This window comes from Rhagoletis zephyria, unplaced genomic scaffold (genome assembly GCF_001687245.7).
Source record: "Rhagoletis zephyria isolate East Lansing unplaced genomic scaffold, Rhagoletis_zephyria_1.1 Rzeph_scaffold_02827, whole genome shotgun sequence".
Lineage (NCBI taxonomy): Eukaryota > Metazoa > Arthropoda > Insecta > Diptera > Tephritidae > Rhagoletis > Rhagoletis zephyria.
Window position 1 is genome coordinate 24,203 of NW_016159911.1, and position 21,798 is coordinate 46,000.

General features: G+C 40.8%; 1 protein-coding gene and 1 long non-coding RNA gene across 2 annotated transcripts in view; one reads left to right on the forward strand and one right to left on the reverse strand.

The window, feature by feature from the left end:
* Window positions 1–4,676, forward strand: part of LOC108367836 (uncharacterized) — a 7,250-nt gene extending 2,574 nt beyond the window's left edge. Inside the window, exon 2 of the long non-coding RNA XR_001848300.1 lies at window positions 4,469–4,676. This is a non-coding gene — a long non-coding RNA (uncharacterized LOC108367836). The remainder of the gene's footprint in view (window positions 1–4,468) is intronic.
* Window positions 1–21,798, reverse strand: part of Lis-1 (LisH and WD40 domain-containing Lis-1) — a gene marked incomplete at its 3' end in the record, with an annotated part of 54,498 nt that overhangs the window by 19,110 nt on the left and 13,590 nt on the right. The window contains exons 3-5 of the mRNA XM_017622533.1: window positions 16,487–16,643; window positions 16,252–16,429; window positions 16,043–16,178 (exon numbers count right to left, since the gene is read on the reverse strand). Of these exons, the coding sequence (XP_017478022.1) occupies window positions 16,043–16,178; window positions 16,252–16,429; window positions 16,487–16,643 (471 nt within the window). The remainder of the gene's footprint in view (window positions 1–16,042; window positions 16,179–16,251; window positions 16,430–16,486; window positions 16,644–21,798) is intronic.

A 21,798-nucleotide genomic window follows, 5' to 3' on the forward strand; every position in this document is an offset into this window, starting at 1 on the left:
CATCTGTGCTCTTAGGTTTCCTTATAAGGACTTTTATTGGCTTACGCATCGGACCAATGTTGTACTTGCAAGGTCAAAGAAGATTATACACTCTTGGTAGAGATTTCACAGGAAAATAGACCATCGGCAAGCTTTACAGACCGTTTTTTATTTTAAACGCTATTTTTGCATTGGCCCAAGCAAAAGTTCTTATTAGGCGCCGCGGAGCAAAAGGCTATGTCTGTCTCTTCGTCTGTTTCTCGACGAAAGCCATTCACCTTGAAGCTACCAGCGACCTTAGCACCGCGTCCTTTCTAGACGCTTTCGCAAGATTCGTTGCTAGACGAGGATGTCCAAAAAACGTTTACTCCGACAATGGTACTAACTTTGTCGGAGCCTCACGATCTTTACGATCGGAATTCAAAGCATTTTTAGCTGAGGCACGCAATAGCACCCTCACTAAGTACAGCCATCAAGCCTTAGTGGCATTTCATACCCGCTGCGGCCCCTCACATGGACGGTTTGTGGGAAGCTGGGATGAAAAGTTTCAAAACCCACTTTAAAATGGTCGCGTCCGACCACAAATATACTTTTGAAGAGTTCACCACACTCTTATGCCGTATTGAGTCTTGTCTCAACTCACGACCACTAAGCCCCTCTTCAGACGAACCGTCTGACCTGGAGCCGCTTACCCCCGGTCATTTTCTGGTCGGCGGGCATCTTCTTGCCCCACCCGAAATCGATGTAAATGAAAGTCCAGCCTCAATCGTAAATCGATGGCAGAAACTGAAGGCCCTACACCAGGCATTCTGTAGGAGATGGAAAATGGAATACCTCACCGAGATGCAGAAACGCATCAAGTGGAAACATCCACAAACCAACTTAAAACAAGGGGACCTGGTCGTTGTTAAAGAAGAAAACCTGCCACCAAACGAATGCAGATTGGGCAGAATAGTCAAGCTACACCCAGGTTCCGACAACCGAGTAAGAGTAGTCGACATCGAAACAGCTAAGGGAGAAATCAGAAGGCCAATTGCAAAATTGGTCCTACTTCCGCCCTACAACGAAAATAGCACCACCTCGCAGTAAACTTCCTACCTACTCTGTATTCCACTTCACAAAACCCACCTATTCCACTTCTTACTCCCTACGCAATCCCACATCTCAAATGTCAATGGCGTTTCAGAGTTCAGCATTCTCAAACACCAAATATTCCAGCAACAGAATTATCGCTATGAATAATTTCAAGAGCGCATCTCAAAAACATGAATACTTAAGTAATATAAAAGCATCTTCTGATTCCGTCACCCAGAGTTTTTATAGCATAATAACAAACTCCTATTTAAACACAATAACATAAGACACATATTTATATATGCCATATACATACATATAAGTATACATAGGCTTGTTATGACGACACCCATATCAGAACAGTATTTACTCAAACTCATCAAATTTTTGAAGGTAAACTCATTCATTGGTTTTTTTTATATGAATAATTCATATGCCGTTTTGAATGAATTCATGCAGCCCTCTACTTCGTATGCACGAAAAATTGTATTGCAGGGATTCAAATTAATAAAAATCAGTGTTTTTGCTCGACATTCGAATTTATTCTGTTTTCTATAAATTCGAATATTTTCATTCAACCGACGTTAAGATAATTGTTCCTATATTCTAATTTGCTGCTTAATTGCTTAATTTTTTTCTACAGTTCCTATCAAACGAAAGCAAAAACCAGAAATGAAGTTTCATGAACTATGTGGTAGTTTAAATCTACACTGCAGTCTTTATGTGCCTTTAGTTCACAAGATCATAAGAGACTGCATCTGGAATATCATGAGCTAAATTAGGGTGCATGAGCCATTTCAAAACCAAGACTGTAGCTTCCAGCGGCGGTAGAGTTGTGCAGCAGCCCAAACAAGACGATTCAAATTGTGTTTATTTGAGAGATTGGAGCCTTCTGCATTTGGGACAAACCCTACGCGTACACTACTTCCAGATCTAACGAATCTCAGAGCATTAATAACTCACGACCCTCGGTTTGTTCAATATCAGCAATAACCCAAATAGTTAGGAAGTGTAGTTTAGCGTTACCAATATTTTTGGTTGAATGTTTACCGATGAAATATTTTAAATTAGTCAAAAGAGTCGCCGTCATATCTCGATTTGAGAGTTGGCCCAGACCCCGCGCGCGCTGGCTTAGCCCGGTCTCGAACCCATAGTGAGGAAATTTTCTTTCGCCGTGCCAGGCCAAGTGGTGAAACTCACCACAAAACCACAAATTACACCTTTTACGAGATTACAAATTTCACGGTGTGTTCGGGGAAATAGTGATCGAAAAGTGTGTACTACATAAAGGTCTGTTCGATGCAAAAGCAAATGGCAACAAATGTAATGGAATAAAATCTTATAGCGATGGTCACCTTCCACAGATCTGTTTTAACCCAAATACGAAACCTTACGCTCAAAGTCATAGAAAATAAAGAAGACTTTAAGAGCTTTTTAAATTGAAGCTTTTTTATAAAAACGCCACTTTGTAGAGCTTTGTAAGTCTATTTATTTTTTAAGAGTAAGACCATTAGTCTATACTTAATACCGCACAACTACGCGGAGACTGAAAGTGTGAATTGGCCCAGTTTTGTACTTCACCAAGTCAAAACAAATTAAATAAATAAACAAATAGTATATATATATATATATGTACATAAGTATATCACACGTATATATAAAATGTGCTTTCACGAGATATACAGGCATACATATATTCGCCACTTGCCACCCAACCCAAAACTAACAGTACGTAACTTTTTACACCTACGGACATAACTACGAGACTCATTTACAGAATGACTCGTTTCTCGGCTAATCGCGCACATGCGGAAGAAAGCGCTGATAAATTCACGGTTCTATGCCGGCTATGCGGCGGAGCGCATGGCATTCGACTATGCCCCCTTTACCGCGGCAAAGCGGTCGAAGCAAGGCTGCGTGCAGTCCTGCTGCATAAATATTGCCCAAACTGCAACCGATGTCGCGAAAAGCATCACACCTCGCTCCATCTCGATGACTGCGAAGACCAAAGGCACCCAGCGAACGCGATCAACGACGGCGAGAGCTCGGACGGGGCACTCTCTATCGACGTTACGGAGCAGACGAAGTCGTGGGCGCAGCAGGTCCAACTCCTCCTGGAGGGGTCAGAGAGGACAGACTCTTCCCCACATGAGCGACAAAAGCGCAACTCTGGAACTGGCACACCGAGACCGTTAGACAAGTTACAACCACCCGCGGGCGACGCGGAAACTCGTTCTTTCCGCTCGCCAACGCGTGCACAACACAACTGGCGCGACGCGGAAACTCGTCCATTCCGCTCGCAAATGCGTCAGCAATACAACCGACGCGACGCGGAAACTCGTCCTTTCCGCTCGCAAACGCGTCAACAACACAACTGGCGGTAACACGGCGGCGCGGAAACCAGTCCTTTCCGCCCGGCATCACGATCGCAACGCAAGCCAAAACGACACGACGGCGCCGAAACTCGTACTTTCCGCTCGTCTAAGCGATCGTCTAGGCTACGCAAAGCAGCACCATACCACAAAACTCGCACAAACGACAGCAACATCAATAGTCGTGCCTTACAACGCGCTCCACCGACCGGCTTCCGAACGGGCCGCCTAGTGCAAAGCGCCATATCAACGCCGATCATTCGTGCGCTTATCCCCATCGCGCCGCCCGCAATAGTGCGGATTGAAGCAAGGGGCCACCTTCATTTGGTTCGCGCAATGATTGACCCTTGCGCACCAAACTCATTGGTTGATTCGGAACTGGTGAGAGATCTCCAACTGGAACGCAACGGATCCGGACGTCTGCAGCGTTGCACGGTCACCATGCGAGGAAGATACAGCAGCTCCGACCGCATTACGACACAAGCAGTCGTGCTGGACCACCATATACGACTGAGTCCACCGTCGAACCTGGACCCTAAGGTTGCGGCCCCGTTCCAGTTCATGCGCTTGGCGGATCCGCAATTCTTCCGCGCGTCACCAATACGCCTCACACTGGGCCTCGATCTGCATGCGCAGATGATGGTGAGCGGGACCCCCCATCCACCGTGGGTGGTCTCCTGGTCCAGGCGACCATATACGGTCTGGTTGTTTCGGGAGCCTGCCAACCATAAACGTAGAGATTAAGAAGACAAAACCACACATACACACACACTCATCACACACATACCTAAAAATTTAAATAAAAAAAGTGCATTGAAATTTCAAACCACGTCTGTTTCAATTAACAATGTCCTTTTCTCCACAGCCTCAGATGAACCGGTCGCGACGAAAGAGTTGGCGAATAAGCAGCCCCGCGCAGTACAAAATCCGCGCTGCATATTATAGTTAGTCCTTAAGACTTTCCTCACGTGCGTGTGACGGTTGAGACGCGACTCCTTTTCTTTTTCATAGCTTGCTTACCGCAAGGGGGCCGGTATGTTTAGGTCCGCGACCTAAATATATTGCACCACCCTAATCCGCGTTTTGTCACTTGATGTAAGGGCACACAAACACATACATAAGTTACGGCTATCTTTCCAGCCGCTAACAACAAGCCCCACTGTACGGTAACTTATTGGAGGGGAAACTTAACGAAAGTTACTGTGCGGTGGGCTACATCCCTTTTCGTTTGTTGGCACTTTTTCACTTCTTAGAAGACAGCAAGGAGATCACGTCAGCCATCACACCACGTTCGGTAAGCCAACTCTTGTGAGCCACACTCTTCAACCTCATAGATATTTACAAATAAAACGATTTTTAATTTCATTGCACTAAACCACTGTGTCTTTTATTTGCTCCTATTTTCGTTACATTAACTTTACGCTGGTGCGCTCCATCTTCGTGCGACGCCACCTGCGTAAATAGCTGCGGTGTTTCATTGGAATACTCTTCGTGTGTGTGCGAGAACCATTTTAGGGCCAGTGACTTTGTATTTGTTGCCCATTGCAACTGAGTGTTTTTAAGCGCTCTAGTTTGTTCCCAGGCACAGTACCTCTACGTTGCGATTCCCCAATGCTTCAATTATCCCAAGATTCGGCCGTCCCTGAGGTGTCTGTGGGGACGAAGTTAGCTGTTTATGCACATACCCAAACTGAGCAAGTGTGCTATAAACAAGCACGACCTGATCCACGAGTACACTAAAATACTATACAAGCACCCTTTAGGATCTTGAAATAGACTTAGGGCATACCACAAACTAGACTCCAAGTGATTGTAAGTAGTCCAAAGTTTGGGCCAAGCACATGTAAAATTCTATTTACATTTAACACTGAATGTCCTAGGCTCGGACCAATTGTCGGCTTCTGCATCACATTGTAACCAATGTTAGATATAAAAAAAATAAATAAAATGAAACTTTTGCCAGATGCGATTCGAACCGGGGTGCTAAGATTTTCTAAGCAGATACTCTCTGTGCATGCCAACGACGCACATGAAAATTCGATGACTAAGTGCCTACATATCAGTAAATCGTTAATTGTACCCGTTGTGCGCTACTGCGTGACATTGTAACCAATTTTAGATCAAAACTCATACCCTATGCATTACATACATTAGATACAAAACTTCTATACCTACGACTGAATTTTTCGAGCAACTGGACCAATATTTCCTTCAGGGCAAATGCTCCGCGAACACTAATGATAAAATTTGGTATATGCATAACAAAGGTTTAATTTCTTTGTTTACATTTTTTGACATTACAGTCAGCTATGACAGAGCTCGACCGAGTTGTCACTTCTACCTTGTTGAATATACCTTGATTAAAACCAGTTTTTTGGAATCATATATGTCATGGAATACCTCATATATTTCCAGTTTATTACCGGTTTATGCAAACACATATTTTAAAACTGTTTCGTTTAAACTATGTTAAACTAGGAAGGGTGTAATGTGGGATACACTCCCAATAATTTTCCCTTTGTTTAAAAGAAATTTTGTTGAAGACTTTTACCTTTGTAAACTTTGTTTGTTATCAAGAAAAATATATTATTATTAAAATTTCTTTCCTAGAAGATACAATCATCTTTTCAATTAAATATTCTATAGCCCGATAACCAACTTGAGATAATTTCTTTTGTTCAAAAATTCCACGGTTTCTGTTAGGGGAAAATTTTCCATTAATGGGCCAGGCTTTGAAAAAAAAGGTGATGAGGGGGTGTAGAGGGAGTCCCCCTGATTTTAAATCCGACGGTCCCCCCTCCGGAGGCTTATAGTTTTTAAGTGCTGCCACACATTCCAAAAAATATCGAAATACAAACTGAAAACGGAAACAATGAAAACGTACGTTTTTTGGTGCACATTTTCACTATATATCAAGGTACTGATTTAAAAAAATGCGGCGCAAGAAAAAATTTGCAATATATCGGAGTTTTTAATTTTTTTACGCACCCCCATTTTTTATTAAAAAATCGTGCGATTTTTGATTACAACTTTTCATTATATATCGAGGTATTGAATTAAAAAATAGCGCCGCAGGCGAAACTTTGTTATAAAACATCTCGCGGTTTTTAATACAAATTTTCAATATTTATCAAGGTATTGAATTAAAAAAAAGCACCACAAATTACAAATTTTCAATATTTATTGAAATATTAAATAAAAAAAAGCGCCGCAGGCGAAAATTTGTATTAAACCTTCGCGCGATTTTTGATTAAAAATTTTTAACATTTATTGAAATATTGGATAAAAAAAGCGGCGCAGGCGATAATTTGTAATAAAATATAGTTTTACCTTAAAGTTTATATATTTTATAGAGTTTATATTTCGTAATACCTCACAAAGTATTTTTGGATAAAGTTTTCAACGATCTGGCATTACATACTTCGCGACAATCGCACAACAATTGTGTGTTTACAGATTGTTGGCGAATAGAAACTTANGGAAATATTAAATAAAAAAAAGCGCCGCAAGCGAAAATTTGTATTAAACCTTCGCGCGATTTTTGATTAAAAATTTTGAACATTTATTGAAATATTGGATAAAAAAAAGCGGCGCAGGCGATAATTTGTAATAAAATATAGTTTTACCTTAAAGTTTATATATTTTATATAGTTTATATTTCGTAATACCTCACAAAGTATTTTTGGATAAAGTTTTCAACGATCTGGCATTACATACTTCGCGGCAATCGCACAACAATTGTGTGTTTACAGATTGTTGGCGAATAGAAACTTATTAAAAGAACACTTTTATAAGCATGAATTGTTAAATATTTAGTTAATAAAAAAATTATAGTTTAAAAAACTAAAACCTCCCTATTATAATTGCCATTCGTACTGTCATCAGCTATGTAACTTGAGAATAGAAACCGCTGCATCTTTTAGGCGCACCAATATTACATAGATACATCCCGAGCTAATAAAAGGAAGGTAAAAAGATGTGCATTCATTTGTTTATAGAGAAAAGATGATATAATAATGGAAAGAAAAGTTGTTAGTGCAGTGTTTATATAAAAATATGTGAAGTAAAGGGGAAATNTGCATTCATTTGTTTATAGAGAAAAGATGATATAATAATGGAAAGAGAAGTTGTTAGTGCAGTGTTTATATAAAAATATGTGAAGTAAAGGGGAAATTTTAACAACAAATATTTAACTTTAAAACTGTTAGCATTTCTACACAATATGTAGAAGATATCGGTCAAAGCGCACTTGGAGGTCACACTACCGCTGGGTACTCACGTTGATGACACACCAATTCCGACGATGAATAACCCCAGCAGGATATAATAAGGACCCACGTCCGAACTTTCCTGCTGAAGAGGCTTTTCGAGCCGATAAGCGTGACAACCTTCGTCAGGCCGATACCGGAAATCCCAGTATCAGGGATGTCAATTCGGAGATTCGGCAACTTGTGAATGTACATACATAAGCGGAAGAAATGGGAAGAACATTTGAAGACCTGCAACTTCCCCTCTGGTGTAAGTAAGCTTTAGTCAACCGTGAGGTCATTGTCCAACCCGGCGAAGCGTGACGACAGAGTTGAAATAGACNGTCAATTCGGAGATTCGGCAACTTGTGAATGTACATACATAAGCGGAAGAAATGGGAAGAGCATTTGAAGACCTGCAACTTCCCCTCTGGTGTAAGTAAGCTTTAGTCAACCGTGAGGTCATTGTCAAACCCGGCGAAGCGTGACGACAGAGTTGAAATAGACTTTGGTAACCACGCTTCGTCGGACCCGGAGCGATGCGCGAGCTATTTTAGCCGGAAGTTCATTCTGAATCCTCCGGTGGATAAAGCCAAACGTCGAGTGACCGGAAGGCTGCACAAAATGCCAAAACCCAGTGCGCCTCTTGTTTTCACCAGCGGTGCGGTAAGGGTAGCCATCGGGAAGGCAAAAGCCTCCAAAGCCATTGGAACCGACGGAATATGCATGTTGATTAGAGTGGTCGAAAATAATAAAGTCGGAATTTTAATGCCGCCACCTCCTAGGATTGTTCTGAACCGCAAATAAATATACCCCTATTTTTTATTTTGAAATCAAAAAATATTTAGGGAGTGCTCACAGCGCTCAAAGTTGTCCATGTATTTTATATGGGGAAAAAACAAATTTTCGTAAAAATGGCATAAAACTCTTGAAAATCAATATTTTTCAATCGTAAAACTGTAGTTCTCTTCAGGAGACTTCAAATATGGATATCCAATTGTTTATTTAACAATTTTTTATGATTAAAGATATTTTATTGGTCCCCCCATTGCATTTTCAAGGACCCATAAAATATAGTCACCATGAAAAAATTTTTACAGGAATAATTGGGTATTATTACCGGGAATCTCCTGAAGATAAGCAAAGTTTTCCGATCGAAAAATATTGATTTTCAAGAATTCTACACTATTTCTACGAAAAGTTGTTTTTTCGCCATATAAAATACATTGAAAACTTTGAGCGCTTTGAGCACACCCTAATTTTTTTTTATTTCAAAATAAAAAAAGGGCATAATTTTTTTTGGTATAGAACAATCCTAGGGGCATGCTGATGCTGAAAAATTTGGGTCCTGCAGTAGTAGCGTACTGAACGGACGTCCTCAATTTGTCTATGGCCACTCTCGTCATTCCAGACATCTGGAAGATGGGAAGAGTGGTCCCACTGCTCAAACCGGGGAAACCAACCAACAAAGGAGAGTCTTATCATCAGCAAGCTACGTAAAATTAAACAGGGGGTACCACAGATTTCTGTCCTGTCCCCACTACTGTTTAATTATTACATCTCACAGCTTCCTCAACCACCAGGGGGTGTTAACAAATATTGTCTCTTATGCTGACGATTGTTCGATCATGGCATCTGGAAATGGAATTGATGACTTGTGCTCGAAGTAAACGGTTATCTCGCCGAAAATTCTCGCTTCCTCACTGCGAGGAGCCTTGCCCCATCTCCTGCGAAATCCTCGGCAAACCTATTCACCACCTGGACGAAGGAGGTCAGACTGCAACTGGGTATTCACGTTGATGGCGTAACAATTGCGACGGTGAAGAACCCGAAAATCTTCGGAGTTACCTTCGACAGTATATTCTCCTTCTCGGCGCATACAACCGCAATCAACAAAGTCAACAAAGTATAGAGCCGCAATAATGTCCTCAAGTCGCTGGCCGGCAGCACTTGGAGCAAAGATAGAGAAGCGTTGTTGGCAACATACAAGGCAATTGGCCGGCCGGTTCTAAACTATGCAGCGCCCGTGGGGTCGCTGGGCCTAGCAGGACGCAGTGGATGAAGCTACAGACCTGCCAGAACACGGCACTACGGCATAACACAATGCTCTGCAAGCAGTTTCTTGTGGGGAGCTACAGACGTGGTCATCCTAGCAAACAACTGCTTGCAGAAGAGCCCTCGCCAAGGCACGTCANTTGGCAACATACAAGGCAATTGGCCGGCCGGTTCTAAACTATGCAGCGCCCGTGGGGTCGCTGGGCCTAGCAGGACGCAGTGGATGAAGCTACAGACCTGCCAGAACACGGCACTACTAACAGCAACCGGATGCCTCCTGATGACACCCCAACACACCCTACACGACGAGGCCCAGACGATCCTAGTAAAGGAGCATAGCACAATGCTCTGCAAGCAGTTTCTTGTGGGGAGCTACAGACGTGGTCATCCTAGCAAACAACTGCTTGCAGAAGAGCCCTCGCCAAGGCACGTCACGAAGCATTTCTACGAACTGAAGGACGAAGTCCAGAGGTTCATTAAACAAGCTCTGGACCCGTCAGCCTACCGACAGGCCCTGAACGACATTGACAGGGAATCACTGTCGAGCTATGTAGAATCCCGCCTTGTGAATGCCGTTCTAGGCACACAACCACCGGACGTGGACGGGACAGAACTCTGTCTGCCTCGAAAGACCCGCACCACAATATCCCAACTTCGCTCTAGCTATTGCAGCAGGCTAAACTCATACCTGAGCAAAATCAATTAGGATGTGCCCAACCAATGCTCGGTATGTGGAGAGTCGCCACATGACTCTCGGCACCTCTTCACATGCCCTGAGAACCCCACCCAGCTGACGCCCCTGTCTTTATGGACAGACCCTGTTGAAGTCGNAAAGACCCGCACCACAATATCCCAACTTCGCTCTAGCTATTGCAGCAGGCTAAACTCATACCTGAGCAAAATCAATTAGGATGTGCCCAACCTATGCTCGGTATGTGGAGAGTCGCCACATGACTCTCGGCACCTCTTCACATGCCCTGAGAACCCCACCCAGCTGACGCCCCTGTCTTTATGGACAGACCCTGTTGAAGTCGCACACTTCCCAGGCCTCCCCTTAGCCTAAACGGGCCGCAACGTTGACGAAAGAACCGACCCGAGCAGGGCTTAGTAGCAGCTACAACAACAACATCATGAATAACCCCGAAATACTCGGAGTAACCTTCGACAGTCTGATCTCCTCTGCGCACGCAATTGCAATTGTCAACAAAGTACAGAGCCGCAACAAGGTCCTCCAGTCGCTTGCCGGCAGTACTTGGGGCAAAGACAAAGAAACGTTGCTGGCAACAGACACTTGCTTGCAGAGGAGCTCGGGCCAAGGCATGTCAGAAGACATCTCTATGAACTGACGGGCGCAGCTCAAAGGTTTATAAAGCAACCTCTAGACCCGTCAGCTTACCGACAAGCCCTCAGCGGCATTCGTAAGGAGTCAGTCTCAGGTTATGTAGACTCCAGACCTGCGAATGCCGTTCTAGGCACACAACCACCTGACANTACAAAGCCGCAACAAGGTCCTCCAGTCGCTAGCCGGCAGTACTTGGGGCAAAGACAAAGAAACGTTGCTGGTAACAGACACTTGCTTGCAGAGGAGCTCGGGCCAAGGCATGTCAGAAGACATCTCTGACGGGCGCAGCTCAAAGGTTTATAAAGCAACCTCTAGACCCGTCAGCTTACCGACAAGCCCTCAGCGGCATTCGTAAGGAGTCAGTCTCAGGTTATGTAGACTCCAGACCTGCGAATGCCGTTCTAGGCACACAACCACCTGACATCGACGAGACAGAGCTCTGTCTACCTCGGGAGACTATAACCCCAATAGCCCAACTTCGCTCTGGATAATGCAGCAGGTTAAACTCATACCTGATCAGATTAAATGCAGATGTGCCAAATGAGTGTACGGCATGCGGAGAGACACGACTCGAAACATCTCTTCGTATACCCGGAAAACCGAAAACCCCGCCTTTGTCTCTGTGGACTAGCCCTATAGAGGCTGCACGCTTCTTAGGACTTCCGTTTGCTGAGCTTGACGACAACGACTGACATACCAACCGATCTGGGCGGGGTTGTTGTAGCCGCTACAACAGCAACAACAACCGATAAGGCGGCTCTAGGAGTATCCGAGAGAAAGATTTTGCGGAAGATNGCCCGGAAAACCGAAAACCCCGCCTTAGTCTCTGTGGACTAGCCCTATAGAGGCTGCACGCTTCTTAGGACTTCCGTTTGCTGAGCTTGACGACAACGACTGAGATACCAACCGATCTGGGCGGGGTTGTTGTAGCCGCTACAACAGCAACAACAACCGATAAGGCGGCTCTAGGAGTATCCGAGAGAAAGATTTTGCGGAAGATTTACGGGTCTTTACGCATTGGCGACGGCGAGTACCACAGACGATGGAACGATGAGCTGTATGAGCATTACAACGACATGAACATAGTGCAGCGAATAAAAATACAGCGGCTCCGCTGGTTTGGCCATGTCGTTCGAATGGACTCCGTCGCTCCAGCTCTGAAAGCATTCAACTCGGAACCAGCTGATGGTAGCAGAGGAATAGGGAGGCCAACATGCGACGTAAAGACCAGGTGGAGGACTTGGCTTCGCTTGGCATTTCCATTTGGCTTCAATTGGCACAGAAGAGAAACGATTGGCGTGCTTTGTTGAACTCGGCCAAAATCGCTTAAGCGGTTACAGAATCAAATAAAAAGAAGATGATGATGAAATTAAGGGATCTGAGCTCAAAAGCAAAGCGTTAAATGTATCCCCCATAGCTTTTCCGCGAGAGATTTTTCGTGCTATTGTACTATCAGCTTAATCTTATTACATAGGTATCTTTTTAGTGTTGAGACTTTTTTCTTGTGTCGTTTTCACTTAGCCACACATTACATAGTTCCCTTTTTAGTATAGCTACTACATACATACATACTACAAAAAAATAAAAAATTTTACATACTACAAAAAAATAAAAATTTTACTTAAAGTGGTGCTTGGCGGTAGCTAAACTTTCATGAATTTTTTAATGCATGAACTTCTCTAAAGAACGCATATAAAAATTTTAGGTTACTCCGGGGTACTATTTTCCAAAACTCTAAATCAAAAGAAAACACAAAAAAATTGTTCCCACGACAGTCGGGTCTACGTAACCGGAACGACCCAGATTAATATCTGGCCAAGGACTGTCACTCCAGCAACACTCCCCAAAAAGTCTTTGGGGAATTTGTATGCTGCTACATCAACAACAAAAAAATTGTACAAACAAAAACTACAGCACTTCAACAAGTATTTACACAAGACGAAAATAATCTTTAGTCACGAAATGGTGTATGTATGTAGTTTTATTTTTGCTCGACATAATTTTCTTAATTTTAAGAGCAAAAATTGTCCATCACTAAACACTAACAAAAGGCAGAATGGGAGGATAAAATAAACCGTAAAATAGTTAATTTTCTCAATATTCAATTTTTCGACAGGAAACGTGGTTTTATTGTGAGAAATTGCAAAATATATGATTTATAAAAAGATTTAATAGCGAAAATGTAAAAAAACGTCGATTGTTGTGAAAGTATTAGCAAATTTCAGTGCATCTAAAGTTTCTAAAGCGTTGTTTACTTTTACTTGAGAATTGTCAAAATCGGCTAATCCCAAGTAGCGGTTTCTGGAACGTGCCGCATTTGTTCGCTACATCGTGATGTGATAAAACGAAAACCTGGCAACACTCCGCAAGGTTACAGAAATCTTTCAAAATGTGTTCGAAAAATATCTAGATATGGAAGGAGCTGCTTGCCAAAGAAAAAAAATGTCAAAACTCATTGCAATTTTTAGCAACTTCAATCATGCACTTTATTACATTAATTTTTTTTTGTTTAGATTCTAATTAAAATGTTTGCAATTTGAGTGAAACCTTGCAGAATTTTTTTAATTTTTGTACAAAGTTTGATCCACAACCGGAGGTCTACCACATTTTTTTGAAATCAACCACATTTTTTTCCAGATTCTACCACACTATTTTTTTAAGCCCGATCATTGGAGTATTTTCACCACTGTTCGGCGTCGCGGGGGGAACTTGCGACTGGGNCACTATTTTTTTTAAGCCCGATCATTGGCTAGATGGAGTATTTTCACCACTGTTCGGCGTCGCGGGGGGAACTTGCGACTGGGCAGCGCACCAGGGGCCCACGAAGTAACTCATCCAATCACGCGTGTTGCGGAGTCCGGAGCGTGGCACCAGCCAAGGTAGTAGTTGCACTAGGCTGATGTCACGTTACGGTATATTCCGGACTGACAAACCGAGCAGATTGTCGGAGGGAGTAGAAGTTGCCGGCGGCGGTGTGTGCGTGCTGTAGTGTTCGTTGGTGTGTCTATTGTTGTGTTATGTTGGGTTGTGGGTGTGTTGGTGTTGTCCGGCTCGGGCGGTTTGCCGTGGAGGAGGTCCGATTCGCACAATATCAGCCACGAACGACGTGGTCNTACTAACAAAAGGCAGAATGGGAGGATAAAATAAACCGTAAAATAGTTAATTTTCTCAATATTCAATTTTTTGACAGGAAACGTGGTTTTATTGTGAGAAATTGCAAAATATATGATTTATAAAAAGATTTAATAGCGAAAATGTAAAAAAACGTCGATTGTTGTGAAAGTATTAGCAAATTTCAGTGCATCTAAAGTTTCTAAAGCGTTGTTTACTTTTACTTGAGAATTGTCAAAATCGGCTAATCCCAAGTAGCGGTTTCTGGAACGTGCCGCATTTGTTCGCTACATCGTGATGTGATAAAACGAAAACCTGGCAACACTCCGCAAGGTTACAGAAATCTTTCAAAATGTGTTCGAAAAATATCTAGATATGGAAGGAGCTGCTTGCCAAAGAAAAAAAATGTCAAAACTCATTGCAATTTTTAGCAACTTCAATCATGCACTTTATTACATTAATTTTTTTTTGTTTAGATTCTAATTAAAATGTTTGCAATTTGAGTGAAACCTTGCAGAATTTTTTTAATTTTTGTACAAAGTTTGATCCAAAACCGGAGGTCTACCACATTTTTTTGAAATCTACCACATTTTTTTCCAGATTCTACCACACTATTTTTTTTAAGCCCGATCATTGGCTAGATGGAGTATTTTCACCACTGTTCGGCGTCGCGGGGGGAACTTGCGACTGGGCAGCGCACCAGGGGCCCACGAAGTAACTCATCCAATCACGCGTGTTGCGGAGTCCGGAGCGTGGCACCAGCCAAGGTAGTAGTTGCACTAGGCTGATGTCACGTTACGGTATATTCCGGACTGACAAACCGAGCAGATTGTCGGAGGGAGTAGAAGTTGCCGGCGGCGGTGTGTGCGTGCTGTAGTGTTCGTTGGTGTGTCTATTGTTGTGTTATGTTGGGTTGTGGGTGTGTTGGTGTTGTCCGGCTCGGGCGGTTTGCCGTGGAGGAGGTCCGATTCGCACAATATCAGCCACGAACGACGTGGTCCATTGCCAGTGCGTACGTAGGCCCGAGAATGTGCGGAGATGACTTCGCCCGTCACAGACGTTGCACCTGACCGAGGTGGAGTTTACATTCTGTCGTATCTGGCATTCGCAGCAGGGGTTGGCTCTAAGCCAGCCCTGAGCAGAAGGATACAGAGCAGAGGTAGGCCCATTGTCGAACAACGTTTGATGGATATCGCTGACCTAAACGGGGTTAGATCGCCGAAAAAACAGCCCTTGGTCGGGTAAAACCCCAGTCATTCCGGTATGTATAACCGGCTGTCGTGGGAATGACGCTTTGCACGATGCTCTTTGCTCGCCGCTCCACTATGTTCTGACCCTAAGACATTTAAGGTATTATTTCCTCTGAAATAAGTCTATGTATGTATATTGTATTTCTATAGCATAACGATATTCACCCATTTTGTAATTACCACCAACTACACTATACAGATTCAAGAACAAACACTATCGAAGCGAATCATTGTCGCCGCCAGGGATTGGAGAAAAAAAAGTTTTTCAAATTTATTTCGTTGTTTGATTAACCGTGCTATGAAATGCCAGATCATTGGGGAAATTCCAAGGACTTCTTTACTGACATAACACTTTCGTTAGGTTATTTAGTATGCCCTTGGAAGTATGCCTTCCGACTACTACAAAATCATAATATTAGCAGATAATCCGGGAACGTGAATTGTTGGTGAAAATGTTCGACCAAAATGTTCGCCGAGTCTGCTGGTATTTTATAAATTAACTGTTTAGTAAATAAATGAAAAGTACCCTGTTACTTGAATTTTACCTTTCAAATAGCCCATTGACCATTGGAAACAAAACTAAGGAGTCTAATAAGCTGAAAACATACATACCTTACAATCCTTCGTGCTAGTTAGCCATATGCGAATGGCATGGTCATTCGAACAAGATGCAAAAATGGCACCATCGAAGTGCACACGAATCATGCGCACCCATTCTCTATGTCCAGTGTATGTTTTCACACAGTACCTAAGAAATAAGTAAGGTAAGAAAAATAGGTACATACATCTGTGTTGACAGAGTTTAGATTAACATTTCTTACCCGGTAGCCACTTCCCACATTTTGATGGTTTTATCCCGAGACGCTGAAATCACATAATCTCCAGCGGGAACAAACGCTACAGACGAAACATTATGATCATGGCCATGCATTGTTTTAATGCATTCGTAACTTTGTTGAAAGTCCCACAATTTTATAGACAAGTCAGCACTGCAAGACACTAAAAGTAAAAAACCGGGTAAGAAAACTTCAACAGATAATAATCACCAATACTAACCTAAGAGTTTGCCTTGAGCATCAAAAGCGACATCCTGCACAGAGTCTGTGTGACCTTTTAAACTTCTTTCGTATTCCCCAGTTTCGAAGTCCCAAATTTTAATGGTAGCGTCTTCGGATGATGAAACCATTAAACCGAAAATTGGATGAAAAATTACCTGTATTCAAAAGGAAAAAAAATTAAAAAATTTATATGTTTAAACATTTCTTTATTCCTCAAATAATTATGAGTAGTTATAACAATGCATTTTATNTTAAAAAATTTATATGTTTAAACGATTTGCTAATTTCTTTATTCCTCAAATAATTATGAGTAGTTATAACAATGCATTTTATTAATCTTTGAACTAAACAAGACAAAGTATTATTTGGCGTTCACATCTTTTTAATGAGTCGATTATCGATAGCAGTCGAACTTCAGTTGCGTTGCTAGTTGCCAAAATGATATTACAGATGGCAACTGGCAACTTTCAACTGACAACTGCAGTTGCTACAAAGTATGTATACAGGCGACTACAGTTTAGTGGTTGCTGGAAATTTTTTTGGAGCGTATTTAGGAACGAAAATTGAAAAGTGTGTCATATATTTCACTTTTTAATAATTTGAACGATTTTAACATTTTGCAATGCAGTTTGCTTTTACAAAATATAGAAAAAATAACAAACCAATAACGTGAAATTTTAGTTCCCATGGTGTACGCCCTTTTGGCGAAACAAAAGCGAACACTGATTGCAAATTTTTTCCTGAAGAACCTCTTTTAAATCTACCGACACACCCAGTTTTCCAAATTAAAGTCTTCGCTGTGGTACTTCCTTCTGCGTAAAATCGAAGAGGTGCGCAAGCTGTTATGAGCTCAGGTATTGAAGTTGAACGAAGTGGTTCATTTGTTTACTAACCAATTATACTACAGCTTCTTTTGGAAGTCCTCAATATGCTTTGAAAATTAACACAAAACGATACTAAAAGAAAAACCTTGAAAGCATTAACTTTTGCTTACAGTGCACGCGGTAGCTCTAGAGGATTGGAATTATCCTTTAAATGTCGCCTGATTGAGGCTGCGTTCACGCACTTATCTTCCTCTTAAACAAATAATTGTGATGAATTCAGCTTTATTGCTGTCTTTTCTTTAAATCTCTTTATTTTAATCATTTAATTTTACTCTCACAGCTCGTTTACAGCCGCTAGCTAGCTGTTGTCGAACTATCAAATTTCGATTATCGATAACTCTACAGCAACTGACGATAGTTGCCATTCGTAATACATATTTTCTTTCCAGTTGCGTTGCGAGCTGGAAACTGAATCGTGGTTGCGTTGCAATCCGTAATCGATCCATAAGTGTTCCAGCGAGATTCTCGAGGTGTGTGTCTTGATGTTGTTGCCGAATGGCAAATGGTTTTTATTAACTTGTTTGTTGGCTGGTGCTCGAGCCAGGATCCTATCGGGTGGTAGTGTACAAAATCAAAATCGTGTAAACTATTAAGAAAGAGGTGAAATACAATGTAAAAAATTCTGAAAGGGTGCACTCAAACTGCAGTCTCATCTGGTTTTATTAGGGCAATCTTGAATTAAGTTCAAATTTTGACTGTATCACTGCAAAAAATAAGGATATAAATCCGTTTAGAGTTGTCTTCTATCTTTCTGGCATGCTTAAAAAGTTGTATCAACTCTTAAGAAGAGAAAGTGTTTTTGACTATTCAAGTTATTGATTTCAGCATCTTGGTTTAAAAGAGCAGTTTCTTCAGAACTATTAATCGAGTGTAAGTCAAAAAGGGAATGGTGCAGAGCAGATTTCCGTGACTTCTAAAGATGCTTGGACCGCCAACAATAGTAAATGGTCTTTATTAACATCACCAAATCAATTAAGAGCTGCATAACACAGCGAAAGCCTGACCCGTAGGACTGGACTCCATGTTGATTCGGCATTAGCACAGTGAATAATGCGCAGGGTGTTTTCCTTCTGAAATAATATTTGTCCGCTAGTCAAATCTAAGTTCCTCGAACTTCCATTTCGGGAGGAATTTTGTTCAGCCTTTATATGAAAGAGAAAATAAGCAACACCCTCTACAAAAAATTCTATAAAGTAACGGTAATTTTTATCTAATCGAAACTTGCACTTTATTGTATAGAGTGATGGGAGGTTCCATGGGAAACTGAACCTCAGTGCAAAAATTATTTTCTTTAAAAAACTAACAAACGTGTGGATAAGGCATTTGTAAAAATCTTGAATCAACCAAAAATAACAAACTAAAGCTTTAAATGCATTCTTAACCGACTTCACACAAAGGAGAAAGGTTATCAATCAATTCGTCGGAATATATATATAAAATTTTTTTTTATGTATGTTACCGCATAACGTTAGACTACGCTAACCGATTTCTATAATTCTTTTTTTTTTTTAAGGAATAATATGGGGTAAATATTAATATGGTTTAAGTCCTATCATCGGATCATGAAGAAATTAACGATAATCTTAAATTTTTATATGAGAATCGAAGTCGATTTTGTTTTTTGCTTAAAAATTACTTGTTATTACCTTTTTTACGTTTTGATATCGAGTTCTAAGTAAATTTTTTGAGTGAGTTTAAAGTAGGTTGTGTTGAAAGTATTGCCAAATAATTTGCGATTCATTATTCAAGGGTTGGGTAAGAAAAATATATAGTAGAACTCATCTACTTTTTATAAAATTGTTATATATATTAAGTTGTGTGAGTGCTTTATCTATCCGCCTTATTCTAGAACACGAATTTTCGTAATTACGAAAAAACGAAAAATCGGTATGCTTCAACCCTTGCGAAAATCTGTGCAACATTGCCAGCTATCAGTTGTTTTTGGAAGACAGCTGTATGAAGGAAAACAAAGTGGAAAGGAATTTTAAAAAAACCCTCTTCTAGTGCTTATTTATAGTAAAATTGTTTGGTTTAGCTATTTTGAAGAAAACGATGAATTCTGTTGAATTTGCAATTATAGCAGCGGAGTAAGAGCGCACTATGGGAATGATTTCACAAAGATATGCGGAGCTGTCGTGCATAGTAACCATGGGCACATCTATGTGAGCCAACACAAGCCAGAACTCCTCCTCTGCCTGAAGAACTCGTTCTTAATCCAGTTAATGCAATAACAGCTTCTTCCAAGCCATTGAAAACATGCACTTTGTTAGGTCCACCACCTGTTGCGCTTGCTTCTGCCTTCGGCCACGATTAGGGATTATAACCCTTACTAAGGAGAATTCTCCTTTCTGTGTTGCCGGAGAAGAGGGGTTTCCGCATGCCGAAAGTATACAACATTTCTTGTGCATATAATTCCGGCTCGCCATCCACAGTATTTTTGCACAGAACCCATATCGAAATTTACAAAAAAGTGCATAGTGCAAACCGAATTTATTAATAACCGAGTGGTCGGAAGTTTGAAACATGAAATTTAAATAAAAGTTTAATCCATTGATTGCACGTGCATGTTAAAGTTTTTGTATTCGGGTTATGCGTTTGGACACAACAACCGAAAATCATTGTACAAATAACTAAACCGGACCCAAGCTTCTCGATAAGGGGCAACAAAGATTCTTTTTTGTTCCGTTATTCAAAGCCGTGGATAAAAATATACGTATATGCGAAAGGCAAATTTATCTTTTTAAATGAACACCACAACACACATCGATTTACCCCTTTTATCTCGCCTCCGACACAGAATTGTTTTCGTACAAAATTACGCAAAAAAGCTGTCAATTTCTTACTCGTTCGTTTTTATGCATGCCATTGTTACGAAATTCGAAAGTTCAAGACACGATTCGGATTGCAGCATACTATTTCTGCGATTCGAAGCAAAATCAGAATACGAAATAGTTGTAGAATAGGGGTGTATATTATGAGTTACTCAGCCTCATTGCATAAGTCGTAAATTAGGCTAAATTGTACGACTCGACAACATTGGCATTGTCTACTGTCGTGCCGAAATAAGTAAACGACGAAAATCGTCGAAACCTATACAGTGCTGCCAAGTATTTGCGTTTTAATAAACTAGTCGAGTGGAAATTTTAGGCAATGACGTGAAATTTTCGATACTATTCGACTCTCGAAAAATGACTTGCATTTGACACGACTCTCGCAATGAGTGTGATTATTAAACAGTATTGGTCTTGTCCCACCAGTGACAAAAAAAGCTAAAAGTTTTTATATATAACTACAGAAGTTGAAGTTGTGTTTCATGTTTGTTACATGATGTTAGAAATTCATTGCAAATGTTTACCACAATTGCATGTTCATTTCCACATAGTTAGATAAAAATAATTCAACAGTGAAGCATGTCCCATCAGTGACAGCTACGGGTGGGACAGTTGTCAGAGGTAGATTTACAGGGCTGATAAGCTTTATTTGTTTGTTGAGGTGGACGCAGGAATATACCCTTGTGGTCATTTGATTAAGTTAAGTGACATTTTCACCATTTTTTGGTTTTTTCTTTGGTTTATTTAAAATAAAATAAATGTCTAGCACATTACATAACTAGAACCACATAAATTCAATTTCAAACTTCGTGCAAAATTTATAAAAATTCAACAAACAATTACAATTACAAACAATTACAGCCAACAATTTTAAACTTTTTGTTCAGAATTTTTAGAAAAATTCTAGGTATTTGTAGGTTATTAAATTAAGTACGTGAAAGTGAAAATTTCAAGACGCTAGGAAATTGCGTTGATTTTTAATAATTTTTTTGTTGACGATGCTAGGCATTTTCTTCTATATAAAAGGCGCTATCCTAAGATAAAACGTGAATGAATTGAACCCCCACTTGCCCTACCCGTGACAGAGAAATTTCGGATCCTTTTATTAATAAAGCCATCATTTTTTTGTACTTTTTGGTTTGTTTGTACTCGTGGTTTTTGTTTTATTACAGGGGTGAGCAAGGCCGAGGCCGAAAAGAGCCACATGTAAAATCTAAATGATACAAAGGGCCATAAAAACAAAATTTTTTTTTAAATAAAATTATTATTAGAAATAAAAGAACATTAATTTTATTATTATTCTAATGTACGTAAGATAGATACGAAAGAAAATTCAAATGATCCCTTTGGCCAAATTTTCAAAATCTGGTTTTACGTCAGTAATGTCCCTCCCGTGTATCAAAACACTTTTATCCCCTATTTTTGAAAACTTGTAAAACTAATTTTGAATTACACGAGCCACTCCGTTGCTTATGCCAGGATTTTAACTCTCATTTCAGCACATTTGATATATCTGATTCGCTTTTCAGCATTAAGAAAGCGATACTATCCGCTCTCAATAAATAAATCAATAACATAAAGACATAAAATCAGCT